This window comes from Scaptodrosophila lebanonensis, unplaced genomic scaffold (genome assembly GCF_003285725.1).
Source record: "Scaptodrosophila lebanonensis strain 11010-0011.00,11010-0021.00 unplaced genomic scaffold, SlebRS2 tig00000168-arrow-arrow-pilon, whole genome shotgun sequence".
NCBI lineage: Eukaryota > Metazoa > Arthropoda > Insecta > Diptera > Drosophilidae > Scaptodrosophila > Scaptodrosophila lebanonensis.
Genome location: NW_022060601.1, coordinates 373,823 through 395,055, shown reverse-complemented (window position 1 = coordinate 395,055; position 21,233 = coordinate 373,823). Strand labels below are relative to the sequence as shown.

General features: G+C 39.1%; 1 protein-coding gene across 2 annotated transcripts in view; it reads right to left on the bottom strand.

Annotated features, from left to right (window-relative positions):
• Positions 1-8,122: 8,122 nt before the first annotated feature.
• Positions 8,123-21,233, bottom strand: part of LOC115629867 — a 39,663-nt gene continuing 26,552 nt past the window's right edge. The window contains exons 3-11 of one of the 2 annotated variants that reach the window (XM_030526459.1): positions 18,846-19,058; positions 15,678-16,496; positions 15,418-15,597; positions 14,711-15,085; positions 14,190-14,631; positions 11,485-11,913; positions 9,848-9,949; positions 9,630-9,788; positions 8,123-9,564 (exon numbers count right to left, since the gene is read on the bottom strand). In XM_030526459.1, the coding sequence (XP_030382319.1) occupies positions 9,345-9,564; positions 9,630-9,788; positions 9,848-9,949; positions 11,485-11,913; positions 14,190-14,631; positions 14,711-15,085; positions 15,418-15,597; positions 15,678-16,496; positions 18,846-19,058 (2,939 nt within the window). In that variant the 3' untranslated portion in view covers positions 8,123-9,344. The remainder of the gene's footprint in view (positions 9,565-9,629; positions 9,789-9,847; positions 9,950-11,484; positions 11,914-14,189; positions 14,632-14,710; positions 15,086-15,417; positions 15,598-15,677; positions 16,497-18,845; positions 19,059-21,233) is intronic. The other variant, XM_030526458.1, reaches the window with a different exon arrangement.

Below are 21,233 nucleotides of genomic sequence, written 5' to 3'. Positions count from 1 at the left end.
GAATTTTTGGTCTCCCAGCTTGTTTATGATTTGCACCCAAACTCCCTGTGTTTCCGTACTTCTGTATTATACTTTGTACAGAAGAGTGTGATCTGTCGATTAATTTGCCAATGGCGCGAAGAGAATAATTTTCTGTATACAATTTAAGAATATGTTTGCGCATATCAAGTGAAATATCCTTTCCTCGCCCCATTGCGTCTATATCAATCAAAATTCGTCTCAACACTAATTAAAAATCAAAGAAGAATGAATGAAAACTAATGTACATGCTGAATGCTGGCGACGGTAACGAAATTCCTTAAAAAGAATTGCCAATTACAGTTACATGCGATGAGAAAACATGATAAGGCACAAAGTGTACGAATAATTTATGGACGTAAAAACCTGCCTTATTTTGATTAGATTAAGTTTTTTCCATTACCAATTATGAAATTGTTTGTTATTGTTTTTAAAATATAAAATATAAATATTAAGTGTTCATTTGAAATTAAAAATTGTTGTGTATTATAAATAACAGCGAAGATATAGGCCTTTAAAGTCAAAAGTAAAGAGTGTACGAATAATTGTTGGTTTCACTGTATATTCTTGATCAGCGTGACAAGACGAGTCGATCTAGCCCTATCTGTCTGTCCGTCCGTATGAACACCTGGATCTCAGAGACTATAAGAGATAGAGACACCAAATTTTGCACAAAGATGCGTTATGTGTGTATTCTATACGAGTTTGTTTTATTTTTTTTATTTCCCCCCCCCCCCCACCCACTTCCCCCCTATGGGGGTTTTCCCGATTTTCCATTCGTATAATCGCCTATATCTCGGAGACTATAAGACCTAGGCACACCAAATTTTAGTCCAAGATGCCTTGTGTGAATACGCAGAAAATGTATATTTTGGAATTTCCCTCCCTCCCCCCTCTCCCATGAAAATTGCGATTTTTTCTAACTCCCGTAATTCTTGGAATTTCGAACTCAAATTCAAATACCCCCAGTTAGTTATTATGTGTCCGTATGCCAAGTTTCACTATGATAGACCGATTTAACAAGAAGTTATAGCCATAAATATATTTGCTGCTGCAGCGCTGCCCGCGGCTGTTGTTGATGCTGGTGCTTTGGTTGACTGCGAACATGCTTACACAGACACGAATATACGAGCATAAACATAAATACACTCACATAGGCGCAATTGCTTTGTATATGTGCAACTAGCAGGTATTGTCCGTCTTAGCCCGGCTCAATATAATGTTTCAAATTGTATTTATTTTGTGTGTGCATAACCTACCCATATGTTTTCACCTTATAAGTTACCAGTAGGAAGGCATTTAAGGTATTTAAATGAACATTTTCTGTTCTTGAAAAAATTGTTCAGTAGTTACATTTTTGTTCTTGCCAAACTATTTCGTTAAACGAACATGACCACTATAACTAATATTTTTTAAAGCTCGTTTTCCCCCCTTTGGAGCTAGAATTTTCCAAAAGCCTTTCTTAGTGTGCTCCTACACTATGATGGATACTATGAAAGGATACGTGAGTCCAAATTTCATCTTTTACCGTTTCGGCTGTGCGTTGATCACCAATTAGTCAGGACAAACTGTTTTATATATAGAGATAACGCAACGTTTTAAGATAGACTATGTGCAAAAAAGGGGAATAATTATAAGGGTATATCCTAATTTTAAATTCACGCACAAACTCGGAATATGAAACACGGCACTCGTGTCAATGCCGTGCAGCGATGAGCCACGATCAAAAACCACTGGCACCGATACCATCAAAATATCGAAGTTTGAATGCAATAAGCAGAATATTTAAATAATAAAATCTATTTATTTATTGAGATCAATAAGAACAAATCATATACATACATACATCTGCCCGCAATGCGAAGCAGAATATGCGTAGCTCCGTTATTCGGTTTCTGCTTTACTATCGCTTACGCAGTCTAGCGCCTAGCGACGGTAACTGTAAACTTTTCGCGTTTTGCCTTTGCAATTAACATTAAATGGTCAAAACGAAAGAAGAAGAGCGAGCCAATGACTTGCAGTTGTTGTTGTTTTTAGAGCATTATTTTTTTACAATCAAACAACTGTGTTCGATTGCCCAATGTATACATTAATACGAATGTACATATGTACATGCTATATTCATACACAGGCATACAGGCATCCGTAGAGAACCGCACACATAGACAAGAACTGTTGCTTGTTGTGTGTGAGTGTGTGTATGTGATGTCCCCAACTATTTGATATTTGTTGTTGCTGCATAAAGTTATTAATGAAAACCCTAATGCCAAATGCACTAAACAAAGAAAAAATTACTTTTAAAAATGTTATATAATTTTCAATTAATTAACATTTCTTGCTCTGTCAGTGCATATGTAGATACATATGTACATATGTACATAGATGTGCACATATGTATGGACATTCACACATTAGTGTCTCACATTTTGCTTTGGCTATTTCAATCGTTTGCACGCAACTACACGAACAGCTGCTTGCATGTGTGTGTATGTAGTAGAGTTGGGCACGGGCCGTGTTTTTTGTCGTGGCACTTCGTGCCACGCGTGGGCCCGCGTGTTCGTGTTGTAAATTCCGATTTCGTGCGTGGCCGTGCGTGTTCGTGTTGAGCCAAAAAGGCACGACAAAACACGCGCGAGGAAACACGAAAGAACACGAACATAGCACGAAATAAAATGAACAACTAAAGTAATAAAAAAACGAATGTTGGGTAAATAATCAAAATATATCGATAATTCGATTACTTTTAGCGTTTGCCCATATTTTAGAACACAAGCTAAATACATTTTTAGACAATTCATTATCAACAAAAGTTTTGTCTGTGACATATGATAATATAAGGGCTAAGCTTAAGATTGACCTCGCTAAGCAGCAGTTGGCATTTACCACCGACCTTTGGACAGATATGTATACACAGCGGACTTTCATATGTCTTAGTGCCCACTATATTACAGATTTGTTTGAACTTAAAGTTGCTATGTTAAGTGTAAAAGAATTTGTACTTTCTAAAACAGGATCTAATATTTTGGAACAAGTCAATTCTATACTTGATGAATATGAGCTACGAAACAGTCTTAAGAGTAGTGTCATAATAACAGACAATGGTTCAAATGTTGTTTCCGCATTTAGCCACCACAAAAGGCTTTCTTGTCACAATCTTAATTTAGTTAAAAAATTGGTAAAATATTTTAAACATTCAGAGCTTAATTGCAAGCTGAGCAAAACTTTAAAACAGGAAGTAAGCACAAGATGGAATTCAATCTATATTATGCTAAATAGCATTTATGATGTTAAATTAGAAATCCAGCATTTGTTACTGGAAAAAAATGAATTAAAACGTATTTCAGGGATTGACTTTGACCTGATGCATGACTTATTCAATTTTCTCAAACCATTTAAAGAATGCTCAGAGAAGCTTAGTTCTGAAAAAGAATCAACAATTGTTATATTTGCGTTGTGGTCTGAAAAGCTGAAGAACCACTGCGACTGGGGCGTTGTCGATTCTGCTGTTATAACAAAACTAAAGAATCGAACCTTAAATTCTTTAAAAAAAACGTTTTGAACCAACCACAGTTCATTTATTGGGGCTATTTTTGAATCCACCTTTTAAGGAAATGAACTTTTTAAGTCCCGATAAAAAGGGGCACGTCATTCTGACACTAAAATCGATGCTAGCTGAAATAAATGATAGCTTAAATAACGATTTAACACTTAAATAAGAAAACGAAGCACCCAATAGTCAACACGACTTTTCAGAATTTTTGGACACTAATAATTAAAAAAAAAAATTAAATTGGACAGGTCAAGAATGGATATTGAAATAGATGATTATATAAGTAGTGTTGTTGATCCAGGAATTTGTGTGCTAACATTCTGGAAAAAATCAACAAAATTTAAAATGCTAAGGCAATTATCAAGGCATATACTCAATATCCCTGTCAGCTCTGCAACAAGCGAACGAGTTTTTTCCACTTCTGGACATATTTTAAATGAGCGACGTACTCGGCTTCTTAGCTCAAATATTGATAAGATAATCTTTCTGAATAAAAATTTGTAATGTTTATGTACATATATATATATTTTTCTTTTTTTAAATTTTTATATTTAATATATAAAAAGTTCGTGTTGGGCCGTGTTGAATGCAAAGTTGTAGATTTAGTTACGTAGATTACATTACCCAAATTTTAAATCGATCGGCCTAAATTTATAACACAAAATTTTCATTTGAAATAGTGAATAAATATTAAAACCCCAATAATTCAAGCTCCAACAAAAAATTTAAAAAACCGAGTATGCAGTTTTGTTTGTATTCTTTAATTGATTTCAGAAACCAGTTTCAGTTTTATGTCGATCTGCTAAAAAATGCGGATTTTTCAAACAAACTTTGGAGCTCGTTTTCCCCCCTTTGGAGCTCGAATTTTCCAAAATCCCTTCTTAGTGCGCATCTACATCATGATAGGATACTTGAGCCCAAATTTCAGCACCCTAGCTTTTACCGTGTGGACTGTGGGCTGTTGACGCGGTTTGCTTTTGTGCCCCAACATTTTTTTACAGGAAAACTCCCATATTTTAGGCCCCAAAAAAAATTTTAAAATACCAAGTATACAGTTTTTCTTGGAATTGTTCTGAGAGTATACAAACTAAGTTAATCAGATGAAAACTGTAGATTTTTCATACAAACGTTGGAGCCTGTTTTCCCCCTTTGGAGCTCGAGTTTTCCAAAATCCATTCTTAGTGGGCACCTAGACTATGACAGGATATGTACAGAGTATTTCAAAGTCGGGACACCCGACTTTAGCTTTTTTACTTGTTTCGTTTTGTATATGTTGCATTCCTACCTTCGCAATAGTTTCAATTTTTGAAGGCATTTCTGCTACATCAAGTCTGAATTTTGCTGAGGATAGAATTTTGCCAGGTGATGCATGAGCTCGTTGGTAAAGAAGTTACCTAATACTCATGGTTAAGTCCAATAGGTGGAAATAAAACTCTAATTTGCCAACGAGAACTTGTGTCTACCGATAATACTGTCAATTAAATCAACGTTAAGATCCATTGTCTGCAAGGTGTTTTCAACAAAGGAATTGACGTGAAATAATTGTCGAAATACAGTAGAAAATCTTCATGTTGCGGTATTCCTCTAGTTAATCTCCCAGAGTAATTTGATGCTGAAGCAAGAACCTGGCTCATATGGTGAGGCTACATTTCCCTTGCCAGTGATTCAAATTTGTAGAAGAACCCGGATACACCCATAATCATTTATGGGGTATACTTGGGTTGTATCTCTTCATAAAATGTATGCTTTTGATGGAGCAAGTCTGCTCATCGGCAGAATTTTAATTTAAAATTTTAAATTTAAAATTCTTGATCAAGCGATCGTAATTGAAACAGGCAGTCATGGTTAGTATCTTTGTTCATTATGGTTTCTGTTCGTTCATAATTTCTTGAGAGGCATATTTCTTGCACGGTTCATATCCTAATTTTCGTGCTCCAATATTGGCCAAACTTTGAAAGGTGTCCTTAAATAGGTAAAAGACGACACAAATAACATCATGACAATGAATTGACGAATTTCCAAAGCTGTGTGGCGCTAACATTTCAGTAAGGATCCTTTTGACTGCATAAAGATTATCATTTATTTATTTATTTAGTAAATCAACAATAATATATAATATTATAAAATAAAATAAAGATATTTAATAATACAACGTTATAATTTCAACTTAACAGATAAGAAAGCCTAAGAAAAAACTATACAATAACGTCTATTAATGCCTCCGACCCGTTGGGGGAATTTTATTAGCCATTTGGTCAGCTATGCCCCGAATCACAGGCATATGTGGTCAGAGACATTATTGACCTAACAGGCTAAAAAAAATAGTAAGTAGAGAAGGAAAAGTAATTCAACTTAACAGCTAATTACTTGTAAGTAGAGTAAAAGGAGTAAAATCTCCAACCCGATGGGGGAAAATTTGAAAGCCAGTCTGGCAAGCTATGCCCGACTCACAGAAGTAAGTGGTCAGAGATTTCCGCGGAGATACCTATGAAGGATACATTTTATAGAATAGAGAGAGAGAGTTCTGCCGAAAGAAAATGTGAAAGATCATTGTAATTAGACCGCAAATGACCCGAAAACGATTGTGCACAGCGTAATCAGTTGTGCATCTAGACAAAATGAATGGCCTTGTTGGTCTACAAGGAACTGAAAAGTTATGGCGACCTTAGTTTCGCACTTATAGTTAAAACAAAGATAAATGAAAAAAAATGAAGGCTGCGATAGTTTCATTATCTCGGTGTTCATCAGGAATTGAAGGTGACTTTCATTTAAAATTAAATTAATAGATTACTTTAAATTTTCATCGCCTTACATGGAGCACGCTCAGGGTCCACATCTGTGACATCTATGACAGGGGTACCTCTACCTTTCACGTCTAACTCATTTGGACGTTCAGCTTGACTCTCCGTTTTCCGTGCTACTAACTTCGTTATCCTCTGGCAAGTAATCCTAGTGTGTTGCAGGATATGGCATCTGAGTTTGGGGCGAAAATAAGTTTGTGGTTTGAAAGAAGTGGCCAGGACGTGGGAATATGGTATATGTTGTTAGTGGGACTTTGGTAGAGTTGCCATTTTTTTGTACTCTGTAGCCAAAAAGTATAAGAGTACGAGTATATTAAGTTTGTGTCAAAATTTGTGGGAAATGTAACAGGCAGAAGGAAGCTTCTCCGACTCCATAAAATACTTACATATGCATATGTATACTTGATCAGCATGAGAAGACAAATTTGAAAAGCTATAGAAACCACATGCGCGCGCAATTTACACACAGACATATACATAAGTAACTACATATATACTTTTATTTTAAATTTCATCCAAATCGGTCAATTATAAGAAAAGTTATTAGCGAAACAATTTCACTCCAGAGTGAGTGTTTTTGATAGTTTGTCGACAAAAAAGTTGCTGTTTTCAATTGAAAAGATTCCAGATTCTATTAGCATAGTATTCTAAAAGTAGCGCTGGAAGGTTAATAGTTTTCGGAGGTGGATGAGGTCGCCATAGCCGTAGATTGGAAATCAGTTTTAAATCTGTTAACGGTGGTTATGCGAAAGTTGTTTCTATGAATAGTGCAGCGAAAGTTGTGTATGTGTTGCGGAATATGACCACCAGGAATATAACCAAAAGTTTTCTATTGATCTAAGCAGCTGGATGAGGTTTATTTTTTTGTTAATTTTTTCTTTTGGGGCAATGAAAATATGGAAATCATCTCTGCAATCTTGCCAATGTGATTCGCGCTCATTGGAATATATTAGGTTTGCGGGATGTGAAAAATTTAACAGACAGGAAGAGGAGTAGCAGACCTCACAAAGTATATATATTCTTTATCAGCATGACAAGACGAGTCGATCTATGTATGTCTGTCTGTCCGTCTGTCCGTATGAAGACTTAGATCTTAGAGACTATAGGAGCTAGAGACTTTAAATTTTGCACACAGATGCCTTATATGTGTACGCTGTGCAAGTTTGATTTAATTTGGTTGGTTAAATTTTTTTGATTTTCCTTTCACTTCCCCGCTATGGGTGTTTTTCCGATTTTTCCATTCATATAATCGCCTATATCTCAGAGACTATAAGAGCTGGGGACACTTAATTTAAGTGTCTTATGTGAAAACGTAAAAATGTGTACTTTGGAATTTCCATGAGTAGGAACTACGATCGGGTCCAGGTGTGGCTCCTTTAAGAGAGTTACGATTGGAGCTTTACGCAGGTCTAGGCAGTAAAAAACATAAGCTTTTCCCTACTCGGACTTCGGAAAATCTTAATACCAAGCTTGATTATTCTAGCTGTAATATATTCTGAGCTTATACAGACGGGCAGATAGACGGGCATTTATAAATCGGCTCATGTTGTCATGTTGATCAAGAATACAAGTACAAGTACACGTACACACAAGAATGCCTTGGGAAGAAAAAGCTGAACAATAGAAGATCGTCAAAATTAAATACAAAACTGCCAAAAAAGAAAAGCAAAACGTGTCTGACACTCTCAAGAGTAAAACTGTAAACAGTACAATTTTTATTTAAGAAATAAATTATTATTATTTACATTGGAAATAATGCACGAAGTACAAAAAATAATGCACATTTTGCTATTGTAGTAACGTTAAATCGAAATATGTAGATACAACAGGGATTTAAAAATAACTAGGCATAAAAATGTCCATTATAGTATATGCGAATATTGCAGCAATCAATCAATTACTGCAGATCAATTTTGAACTCCCATCCTCGTCTACAACAACTGTTGCCTGCGATGGCACACTGACTACAATATTCCATAAACAATTCGATGCTCATTGCAGTCTGCAGTTAACTGTTTACTGATTGCGGGATTCAATGATACGTACTATTTTGTCTGTGTTTATACATACTTACATACATATGTACTATAAGTATATATGTAAGTAATTGTTTGTAACTATGCGTCTATACATATAATACTACTATGCGCAGGTCGATTTGGCTTCTGGCTTTTCATACAAAGGCACGTGTACTACGTGTACTTGTATGTGCCGCAATTAGCCAAACCAAGTGGCTCATAGTTTGGTATCAGCCGCTGTTGGGTCGGTTTACGAGCGGTCGCGGTAGCGGTCGGTAAGGTTGTTCCTAGTGGTGTTTATTGTGTTGGTGATGCTTTACTTTGCTCTGCTCTTTTTGCCTACAACTCGTATGTGTATGTATAACTAATGGGATTTAAGAATAAGCCAACCATGCCTCTTTTCAAGCGCCAAGTGATGCCTCTTCTCCTTCTTGCTTTCTACAACTTACTGATGAAAATTTTAACTAAGAACTTTAAAGAAGCTAGCCAATAAATATGTATATAATATAAGTATACATTTACATGTACACAAGTATAAGAAGCCTACACGAAAGTCGGGGAGTGGCGCCGAAGTGGATGACACCTTTATATGTACATGTATACGTACATACAGGTATGTGCATACATATGTACATACATACAAGTACCATATAGCCATATAGCGATTATGAAAAAAAAAAAATCAAAATTCGTATTCGTATATAAATGGTTAACGACTTGAACTAAAACCTTTTCTAACATTTTTTGCTATCAACTTAGAAATAAAAACACGCGGCTCGATGCGGCTGCCTTGAAATTGAAGAAAAAAACGTTTAAAAGTAAAAATAAAAAAAAAGTTTGTTGTGCACTCGGTCCATGCTTGCTTCACGATCGCTTTATGATTAAACGTTCAATGTCCGCTTAAGGCTCCTTCTGCTCCTTTCATTGCTCCACGTTGATGGTGATGACCATGGTTGGTCAATAGTGGGGGCCGCCGCCACCATTTCCACCACCGCCGCCGTTGCTATGCCTGTGGTGTTCGCGTCGTCCGGCGGATTGGTCACGATCGCGGTAATCTCCATTTCGGGAGCTGCTTTTATGATGGTGATGGTGATGGCGCTTCTTTTCCCCCTTCAAGCACACATCGGAGACAACCATCTCTGAGTTGTCGCGCATCCCATAGTTGTCGCGACCACATCTGCAAGCGTCAGCACCAGTGGAATTAGTGGGATCGAGCCAACATTTGGCTGGTCAAGGACTCACCTGTCCAAGTTCTCCCGCGAACGCTGCATGTTGTCACGCAGATTGTCGCGTGAGCGGGTCATGCTGGGCGGATCGAGCGTCTCCTTGCGGCGCAGCGCGTTGTGTGAGCTGTTCTTGGAGGCGGACTCGTGCAAATTCTCCCAGGCCTGGCGATAGTATCTGAAAGATTGCGCGAAGGACATTAGGATCAGTATCAACATGGCGAGACTATCACAAACCTGTTCAGGCCGTTGCGAGAGCCTGAGGTGGAACTGTCGAAGGAGGCGACTGTGTTGCAATCCGGAGAGGCGCGATGGCGATAATGTTGTGTGGTGCGATTCCTGAAAACGAAATGTCTACGTATTAGTAAGCCGTTGGCTCAGGTGTGCGGTTAGCAAGACAAAGATCAAGCGAGGTGTGTGGATTGTGCCGAGTATTATGGGTTATTTATATTTACATACATATATGTGTATCTAGATTCAATTAGCACAATGATACACATAAACACATACATATGCGAGTACATACACAGAAAAAGTGCAAAGAAAGGGGAAGAGCTATAGAAAGAAAAAATTATGATACGATTACGTTAGCGTGCAGGTGAAACGACTAAAATGATTAATTACATGTACAATTTAGATTCCATAGATATAAACCTCATACCAACAAGTAATAATCTGCGGGTGCCATGGTGTATAGTAATATTCTTAGATATTTTAAACATCTTTCGAATTCACCCATAATTTCTCAAATTAATTTGTACTTTAATGAACATAAACTAGTCAAATTCGAATGCATAAAATGTATTCGTATTAGGATATTCTGCTTCTAGCCCTAATGAAATGTATTAAAAAACTGGTTTTAGTGTTGTATTTTTTTGCAATTGGTTTATACATAATACCTCGTCCCTGTAAATGATCTTTGTTTGGGGCTGGGGATATCCCCAAGATGTCCCAATATGCCGACATCCTGTTTTCCTAAAATGGTTCACATTGTACCGATATTTAGAGCTACATATGTGGTAAGTATTATGTAGATTGCAAAAAAACTTTATGGATTAAAGGTTCCAAAAAAATGTAGGTACTCTTAGAATTCAATGAAATCTACCCATTTGTTATCAATAGAGAGAGAGAGAGAGAGAGAGAGGGAGAGAGTGAAATAGACAGTGGGGGAAATCAATGGGATCAGTGTTTTTGCCACATTGGTGAAATTGTGTGTGTTCCCTTAGGCAGTGCATAACAACAACAACAACAATAACAACAACAACGGAAGCAATAAAACAACTGCTTGTTGAAGAGAGCATGGAATGATTGAGGTGCATGACAAAATGAAACAGCAAGTCGGTCACTTTCGGCTTTCAACGAACTTTCCGGATTGAATGTAGGCTTTGGCTTTAGCTGTGGTGTTGGTTTTAGTTTTGGTTCTCTTGGTTGCATGTCGTAGTAATTATTGTACTAGTAGTAGTAGTTAGTGTTGTTTGTTGTTCTGCTTGATTGATTGAAAATTGTGGTGGTATGTTGTGGTATTTGTGTTTGCTACTAGTGGACTTGGACTTGCTCTGCTTACATTTGTGAGTATGGCAGCTATATTTCAGTTGTACTGTTTTAAAAGGCACTCTCTAGGCACGATTGCTTGGTTGATTGATTGACTGTTCGTTTGATTGCTGATTGAAGCATGTATGCAGTATGTGGTAATAGTAGTTTGGATGTAGTTCATCTTTGGCACATATTCGACTTTATATCGTAGGTAGTTCGGCTCGATTTATTTAATTTAGTCAATTCTCTTTCTTTAGCTTTTGAATTTGGTCGCTCTTTGGCTTGCGCTTCAATTGACATCATATGTGCTCCCTCTCTCTTATCTCTTTCTTTTTCGCTACTTGTGAGTGCTGCTAAAGAGACCTGCCCGGGCGCGATAGCTGCGTCCGTAGGTGCTTAGCTCTCGGCGTCCCAGCTTCTGGTCGTCAAAGGGCAACGCTAGAACGCTGTACCACAGGGATTGCGGCGGATCGCAGCGAAAACTAGAGCTGGTGCTGTTTACGCCTATGCCCCCACCCTCGCCACTGGCATAGCCACCGCCGTAGGCACTGTAGAGCCGAAGTGGTGCTATAGGATAGCCGCTAGCTTTGGTACGCGTCAGCTTCGCCGTAGACGCGTAGCTGGTGGCGCTTGTGGTTGTGGCTGTTGCATAGCTGGGAAGGCGTTGCTTGTACTGCGACGGTGGCGCAGGTTGTTGTTGCCGCTGCTGCTGATGATGGTGGTAATTGGTAAAGTGTTTTGCATTGTGCCGTCGTTTGCTGTTCGGGGTGCTGACGAATGATTGCCCAGAAAACAAAAAAAATGAGAAAAAGAGAACGAAACGAAAACGAAAAAAAGAATTGAACAACGAGAGAAAGAAAGCGTTCGATGTTGATGTGCAAGTGCGCTCGTGTGCGTGTATCTACATATGTGTGTTTCAGAAAGAGCATATTTAGTGGGGAAGATCCTGGCCTAAAAGATTCTCTGTGTCTGTCGCCTAAAAACAACCCGTAAACTAATGATAATAACTACAATGTTCAATCCTCTCCGACCCCCTGACATGATATGAATTGATATACTATATGTAGCCATGTCCGTCCGTCTAGATGATCGCCTTGATTTCGGAAAGGGCAGAGCCCAATTTGTCCAAACTTGGCCTTATCCCTGGCCAACACGATTTTCTTGAATTTTTTGGATTTTTGCCCCCTTCTTCTGTTTGGGGTTACTGTACAATTCTCTCTTATTGTAAGTTCAAATAGTTCTAATGCATTCTTGTATTTTATTTTTAAGTTAAGCTATATCATGCTATTTTAAATTCGGATCGAAAAGGAGTGAAATAAATAAATAGATAAACATATGGGTCAACTCGGAATAACTTTCAGCTGTTGCATTTAATTCTGTTTTATTAGCTATTACGATATTGAATTTAAGTGTTACGAATACAATTTATCCAAAGGGTTTTGTAGAATTTGTGCATGGAACCTAAATTTGGTTTCTAATCTTGTACGAACTATGTATATTTTGATAAGGTTTGTGCAAAGTTTGTAGCAGGGAGAACGACCCCATGAAATACATATATTCTTAATCAGCACGATGAGGGAAATCGATGCAGCCAGGTCCGTCTGGATGAACGCCTGGATTTCGAAAACGGCTGAGCCCACAGTGCCCAAACTTGATATGTAGAATCTTCCCATCTCCTGGCAACACGAGCTTATTTAATTTGTTTGATTCACTCATTGGGCCAGACGGCCGATTTTTTTGAAAAAATTCAAAAATTGCATGGAAAAAATTCTTATTTTGATATTACTTTCTTAAAAAGCATACCCTAACTACAACAAAAACATAAATATTTTTGATCTTTATGCAACACTGTAATATTGATAATACTTCAAAGTCAGTTGTTCGATCTGCAAAGCGTTTTGGTAAAAATGGTGCGAAATTTTTTGCTAACTTTGCGAGCTTGTTAATATCTTAATTTTGAAAAATACGTCAATGTTAATAATGGAAATTAAAGGCCTGGGTATGTAGGAAGTTTATATAGAAACAAAATTTGTTCGTATTTGTTAATTGGTTTTTTGTATGCATTTATTTGTGTTGTTCATATTTTTATAAAACTTAAACAAAGTGTCCGTCTATTGTGGAGTGAAAACATACTTTCTTCAACTTTGTACGAAAAAGTAATATTGCCAAATTAAAGTTGAATATTTATATTAACTTACATATGTTAAATATGCTTTTTGCGACTTTTTGCGACTTTTCGGCCACTTTTATTTTGTAGCTGATGTTGAAAGTGCACAGAAATCTTTATTTGTAATCACTAGAATACCCCTAAATCAATCGGTCCAAAATGAAACACAGTTCTTATACATGTCATTACAAGCACCTGTACCAAATTTCAAGTCTTTAACTTCATGCTTCGAATTTATGCCAAAAAATCGGCAGTCTGTCCCAATGTGCACTGTTGAACTTTGTTTACTGTAGCATTCCCTCTTGTTTCAATTTCAGATCATCTACACGAAGCTGTGGCCAATATGTTTGTATGTGTGTGTGTGTGCGTGTGTGTGTGTGTGGGTGTGTGTGGGTGTGTGTGTGTGAGTTTATGCCTGTGTGCGAGTATGTACGGTGATGAGTGCGTGCATTTGTAGAAGTCAAATTGAGTGCACTGCTTGGGCAATCAACATCAAGGTAAACTCTCTTCCGTGGACACATATGTATGTATGTATGCAAATACAGTTAGGTCTCATAAATATGTAGGAATTTTTACATACATACTATGTATGCTTATTTCAGATGAATTGCGCAAAATGTACATGATGCTCAGAGTTGGGAGGCAGGCGCTGCGAGATAGTTCCAGGGTTGTCGATACGAGGAATGAAAAACGTTGGACACTAAATTTCTGCGATTAGTTTGGGAAAATTGTGCTTAGAGGGTCCACAGGAGCAGTGTCAGGTTTTAATGTATCCGGTTCTTGTGGGGCATTGGCCCTGCCGTGATATCCCCACCCGGAGCAAGTGCATTATATAAATACATATGTATACTACGTACTATTGTTGAATGGTTTGCTCACCTTCTCACTAGGATGACAATCGTCGTAATGACAGCAGCCAGAAAGACAAAGCCACCAAATGCGCCCAGTGCCACAATGGCACCAAGATTAAGCTTTGCTTCCTTGGTCTCTTTGCGTTCGGGGTTGTCCACGGAGAAGGGAACATTGACATTGGGTGATTGGTTTTGCCGTATGTTGACACTATCTGCAATCTCATTGTCTTGCGGATGTGAATTAAGAATAATCTGGTGTGTGTTGCGCGTCGTTGTCTCCGGAATTGCTGTGCTGGGACGGGTGCGGGGCGGCGTGGGGGCCCACGTAGATGATGCAGTGGATGTGATGGTATAGGCAGGTGTGCTGCTTGTTTTTTTTGGAATGAGTACAGGGCGCACTGTTCGGCGTGGCGGGAACTCTTCACGCACTGTACCGGGCACCAAGAAGTTGACGTCCTCTTCAGAGTCAGCTATGAGGAAGTGCCAAGTTAAGTTAGATAGAGAAAACGCAATGGAAGAGAGAGTGAGCGATTATAACTTTTTACTTACATTCGCCATTGATTTCCACCTGGGGTGTATTGCTACTGGGATGCGTGGCCACGGTGCTGCTAGTTGTCGGCGAGGACGGCCGGAATGGTGGACGGGTAGTGCTGGACACAAGCTTGGGTCGGTATGGCGTGGAGGCCGGCAATCTAACGGTGGGTGTGGGTGAGGGTGCAACAGCTAGCGTTGGTGGCTCTAATTTTATGCAGCGTGGTAGGGCACTGCTCCACTGGCCGCTAGCAAGACAGGTGAGGATCTGCGGTCCTTCCATTCGGTACCCTGGCGGGCAAGTGATATCTGCTTTGGAGCCATAATATGTACCATTGGGTGCACTGATTATGGTGTTGTAATAATTGCCTGGTAAGGTATCGCACTCAACAACTGGAAGCGAAAATGTGAATGGTAGAAAGGTGAATAACACTGACAAAAAAAACCTTCTTATTTAGACAATTTTGATGAAATTTCCCATAGTTAATAATCAAAGTAGAATGTTTGGTGTATCTCGGCATTTACACGATCAGATGATCATATAGACTGATCAGCGATGCTGATGAAAATACTAAGGACATGGAATCTGGTACAAAGGCATATACCTTTGATGTCAAGATGCCAGATTATAGCTGAGGTTTTATTTTTCTCCGACTATCTTTTGTCCATTTTTTTAATGGGTTAGCATCCTATATTAATCACATTGGGCGACCAGGCATACTTACTATCACAGCGTGGTGGGGGACCGTTCCAGCGTTCATCAAAGTCGCACGTGAGCAGTGCGCGACCGATCATCTCGAAGCCCTCGTCGCAAGAGTACTTTACAAGACTAAGGTATCCGACTGTGTTGTTCAGCAAGGCGTAAGAACCGTGCGCAATTGAAGCTGGAAGACCGCATTCGATATCTGAAGGGTGAGTTTTATGGGAGTGAAGAAACTGTTATTAAATCACTGCTAGGTTGTACAGGCTAGCTGCCTTAACTTACATTTGCACACCGGGGGAAACTCGTTATAAAAACCCGTCTCCAAACAGGTGCGAGTGGCCGGACCCACCAGCAGATGATTAGCGTCGCACGAATACTTGATCTGAGCACCAACCTCAAAGCCATTCAAGGCAATCATAGTAGAGTTCGGGGGTTGTTCGGGTCTGCCACAAGTCTTAGGTTGATGCTGGCAGATGAAGTTAAGCAGTGTATTGCAATTTGTGTCGCTCCATAGCCAGCCCTTAGAGCCGTCAAAGCGTGCACAGTCCTCATCGCCTCCCGGATGGTTCCAAAAGGAGACAGTTACTTCCTCTCCATTTACCCATTTCCAAGTGCTACGATCGTTGCCATCGCGTACCGCACCCATCCAGTACTGAGAACTCACATCACTGCGATGGCGTCGCCACAACTCCCAGCTGATAAAGCCCTGTAGTGCCGGATTGCTTTCGCTGATGAGAGTCCCGCCACGTGACCGGCAGAATGAGAGGGCATCGAGAAAGTTCAGCGGTTGGCGGTTGTAGAATATGTAGCACTTTCCATTATATGAAGCTAGTGCGCCAGGTGGCTGATCTCGGAATGTTGGACAGCGTTCAATGGGCAGCGCTTGATCAGTATAGACAAAGGCTTCACATATGGACAAAGGATTCGGTGTATTGTTTTCTAGATGCACACTAACAAAAGCGCCAGGCATTGGGGGATTGCAGGGCAGGAACAGCGGTTGACCGGCCTCCAAAAGGCCCTTGAAGCGATTACAGATGGGATTGGTACCCAGATCAGGGCGATTGTTGCCAACGCGCACGACAATTGTAGCTGGTTTGTTACCTGCCGGAACAAATGCCGATGAAATATGTAATTAGTAAATGCTTTGAGTTTAATACTGCATAATGGAGCTAACGCTGGACTTACTGCACAAAAACTAAGCAATTGTGCCTAATATCGTGCTGTGAATCTCATCGTGCTAGTGAAAAGTTATGAGTCTCTTGAAAATAGTGTCAATATATTTATGTTAACATATACAGAAAGCCGAAGTTAAGATTATACAATACATTCGTGCATAAAGATATGAGTATTCAAACGAACTGCTTTGTAAATAAATGTTTTCTTAATATGTTCATGGAGTGATTTCACAATTCATGAGAAAAGGATTTTTAAACTATGTTCCCCAATACTTAACTATCTAATTTGTTTTGGCAACATAAAAAAATAAATTCTCTTATATTCAAAAATGGTGGATACCATCCGCATTAATTATAACTATAGAAAAAGCTTCAGGTATTTTACTCAATGTGAAATGAGTGTGGTATTGATTGCAAGTTTTAGTATTTCTTTGGATAGTTATTCAAGAAATTTTCGACCGGTTCAATTTATTTCAATTAGAAATGCGTAAAAATAATAACCCAAATATTATAATAATAAAGTTGCATCAATTTTTTTAAACAATTACTTTATCCATAATTAAGAAGACAGTTCAATTCATTTAAGAATAATGTTTTTTTCAGTATAAGAAGGTACAATGGGTGTCTGAGTATGTATGCAGTACGGAGTTGAGCAAAAGCAGCAGCAACAACAACAGCTACTGTCACAGCTTTGGCAGAGATTACATTAATGGCTATAACTTCCAAATTGACATATAATGATGAAACTTGGCATACGGACACACATTCATTAACAGATATTTTCCAAATTTGATAGAAATATTCCAAGAATCGGCGTAGCTATGGAAAATAGCGGGGAAGCACATTGTACTTGTGCAGGGTATATGGGATCAAAATTTGGTATCTCTAGCACTTATAGTCTCTGAATATACGAACAGAGTTTTGGAACTCGCCTACCGAGGGAGTGGGTATAAACTGACACAGCGTACACATATGAGGCATCTGTGTGAAAAATTTGGTTCCCCTAGCTCTTCTAGTCTTTGAGATCTAGGTGTTCGTGCGGACAGACAGACAGGGGTAGATCAACTCATCTTGTCAGGTCATTTATAATAGAAGTATATGCATATACTTTGTGGCGTCTGCCCCGCCTCCTTATTAACGCCTCAGACTCGATGGGGGAATTTTATTTGAAAAGCGGTTTTGATTTTTGGAACCTGTTTCAGTTTACAGTGCCACTATTCATCGTTTCAAGTATTTTACGATAGTACTGACATTATTTGAAAAAGCTTTTCAGTTTATAAGCAAAATCTACTACTTGGTATAACTATATTTGATGGAAATGTACTCGTATATCCCATAGTGTATCGTCGGGAATTGTTGTTATTTCTTTTGTTTGTTTTGGTAACTGCTTCTGCTGACTCTGCCAGCAACGGGTCAAGCTGGTTCAACGGAGATGGCCGCGGCTGTGGTGGTGGTAGCGGCAGCAGCAGCAGCCGCCGCAGCCGTCGCAGCCGCAGTGGCATTTGGCTGCAGTGAAAGTAATCATAAATTTTCGATGCTCGCATAGTGAAGGCGAGTGAGTGAGTAAGACGGATATGGAAGTTGGAGTGGGAAAGCGATTTGCAAAGCGACAAGGCGCACACCTAATCCGCGCTGACATAGCCACCGCAACACACTCAGTCATTAAGCCAGCGCCACTACAGCCGCTGCAAAAAAATCACATAACAATCATTGAAGCAGAAGCTACAATTGCTGCCGCTGCCGCTGTTGCCGTCGTCGTTGCCGTTGCCGTTGTCGTCGCAGTTGAGACGCAGTCTGTGCCAAGTGAAAGCATTGGCAATAGGGAAACTTTTCAAGATATGTGGCAGCAACTGCTAGCGACTAATAGTGGTTTGGGCTCTTAGTTGGCAGTTGTTTGCCTTTCCCGCCGCTCACGTTGCGCAATTTGGCAACCCTTTCCCCAAGTCTTTTGACACGACTGTCCCGATCTCCCTGCCAAGTGTGTTTTGCCTTAGCGGGTATGTGAACCGACGACTTCGTGTAGTTTTTTCCATTTAATTGAGTTTCTCGCGTGGCGGGAAAAATCAAGAAAAATTTTAAGACATGAGCCACGGCAGAAAACAAAAATATACCAGACACTAGTATTGACATCGGTTGATTATGCGTCAGTGTCGACGATGTGGATATCGTCGATGGTGGTCGATAGCTAGTGGTGCACTGCATTGCAAAATGCGTTAAATGACGGCGTGAGCTCCAAATTTGCATGTTTTTCTGAAACTTGGTGGGTTCTACTTACCGCAACAGGATTTGCCAAAATCTAAACGCACCAGCTGGACCATATAGGGTTCTAGAAGGTTCACATACCACCAGGGTGATCGTTCCGGCTTGGTCAGCGAACAAGTCTCCGCCGTAAAGAAGGCCGATGTTGAGCCATCGATAGCTTTTTGCGGTGCCCCTGCACCTTCTGTTGAGATTTGCATTGGGGCTTTACCTGCAGCCACGTTCAGCACTGCAAGAGACAGATAATAAAGGTATGAGAATGGTCGACAAACTTCCAGAGTGTATATTTATAAACTTCACTAAAAAGTGCAAGGGTGTTTTGTATTTGATGTGTAAGTTTGCAACACTCAGAAGGAAGAATGGTGTCAGGTGGTCAGGTGATGGAAAATCACTTTCCCCACAGTTTTAGAACTATCGTGATTAAGCCTTGTGCCGAGGACTACATAATATCATGTCAGATCGCTAAGTAACATTGCTGTCATAAAAACAATATAGTTTAAACCAAGTGGAAAAGCTTAAGTCGGGAGTCCCGACTCTACACATGTGTAAAATATTTATAGAATTGAAAAAAATTTCAAAAAATTGTCACGAATTTGTAACATTACAAACATTTTTTGATCGATTATACCTCCTTGGGTATTCGAATTCCGACAAGGGGAAAACAGAGCTATATCGACTCGTCTTGTTATGCATACACTCACATAAAAACGAAGTGACACGATTCTAATGTAAATCTATGGTGTTGAAACTGTACAAATGTAAACACTTATATATAGATATGTGTATATATTGAGTGATTTATATTTAATTTAATTAATTAATTAATTAAATATTTTAACATTAATTATAGCCTGTACCCAAAGGGTGAAAGGCTATACTAGTTTTGTGCGAATGTATGTAACACACAGAAGGAGGCGTTGCAGACCCCACAAAGTATATATATTCTTGATCAGGATGAGAAGCCGAGTGGATATAGCCTTGTCCGTCCGTCCGTCTGTCCGTCCGTCTGTATGAGCGCAAGGATCTCAGAAGGTACAAGAGCTTTGAATTTTGATATCAGTTTTAGAAGTTACGCCCAGTTAGTGCTTATGAATTCTAAAGAATGTTATAGCCATAAATAAAATCGCTGCCCATGCTCTGCTTGCAGCGCTGCCCGCAGCTGTTGTTGGTGTTGGTTCAACTTTGTGCTAGATACTACACGCATAGACTCGTGATGTAAATGTAAAACTGTACATAAGCATGTCTTCTATGTATGTATTAAATAAATTTTCGTAATTAAATTAATAAAAATTTTTTAAATATATTTTTTTCAATTTTTTTTTTTGTGGGGGGGTGGCCCCCCCACTCACCCCTATTTATTCAGAAAAAATGAACAAACTCGTCCTAAAAAAATTTTTTTTGTGGGGTGGGTACAGGGTATTTAAGAGTTGAGCCCACTCGACTCTAGCATTCCTTTCTTGTTCTGATTCTCTTCCCCCACCCCCCCTCTAGAGAATTTCGTCAATTCCGTCCACATTTCAAAATCTACATAAAACAAACTTTGCACACGTAATCTACTTGTATATACAATTTCTACTTTTGCTCCAAAGTTTAGTACTACGCCCACAAACTGCAGCATCAAATTCGCTCTCCATTTTCTTTATGCTTCTGCTATGGGTATTTCACTGTCAACTGTAGCGTTATTTGTTGTTAAAATGTATCTTTCATGATTCGAAGTAAGCAAAATCAAATGTTTGGTAGGATCTGGGGATGTGTGATGATTCTGCATCCTCGATATTGAAAAGTAAAATATTTGCCACAGCTTCTCCTCTGACGGTAAAATAAGAATCTACCATATATTAGTCCCAAGGAATGTTGCTATTTGATGGCAAGGTTCTCTCATTGTATTTACTTATAATCATTTTCCCACTGCTGTCAAAATTGTTCTCCAAGGTCTGGGCTCTAAAACTTCTGGCTAAAGCTTCAAGTGCTAATTGGCCATGAATAAGTGTTGATGCCAACATTACCCTGACACGCTTAGTGGCACAGAGTTCTTTATTTCATGTGTTCACCGCTGTGTGCCCAAGTGAGCTGAAAATTTGTCAACAATTTGTCATTAGCCAAAGCTGGTCGCAAGCTTTTATACCTCTATGTATGAGACTAAGATTGCATGTTGTTGGCACTGTTTTTGTAATTGTTGCGTTCTTTTCTGCTCATTGTATTTAACAGGCGTTTGAAAATGTGCGATTGTTGTTGCCAGTTTTCTCATTTTCTTTACAATTTTGGTTACAAGGCCGCTGGCTTGTTGCCTAAATGCAAATTATTTAAAGGCAGCAAGCGCATACAGACATTAACACATGCAAACCAAAGTGTGTAATTATGAGTGGAGTCTAAATCGATATAAAAATTCCTTTCCGAGGTAAAA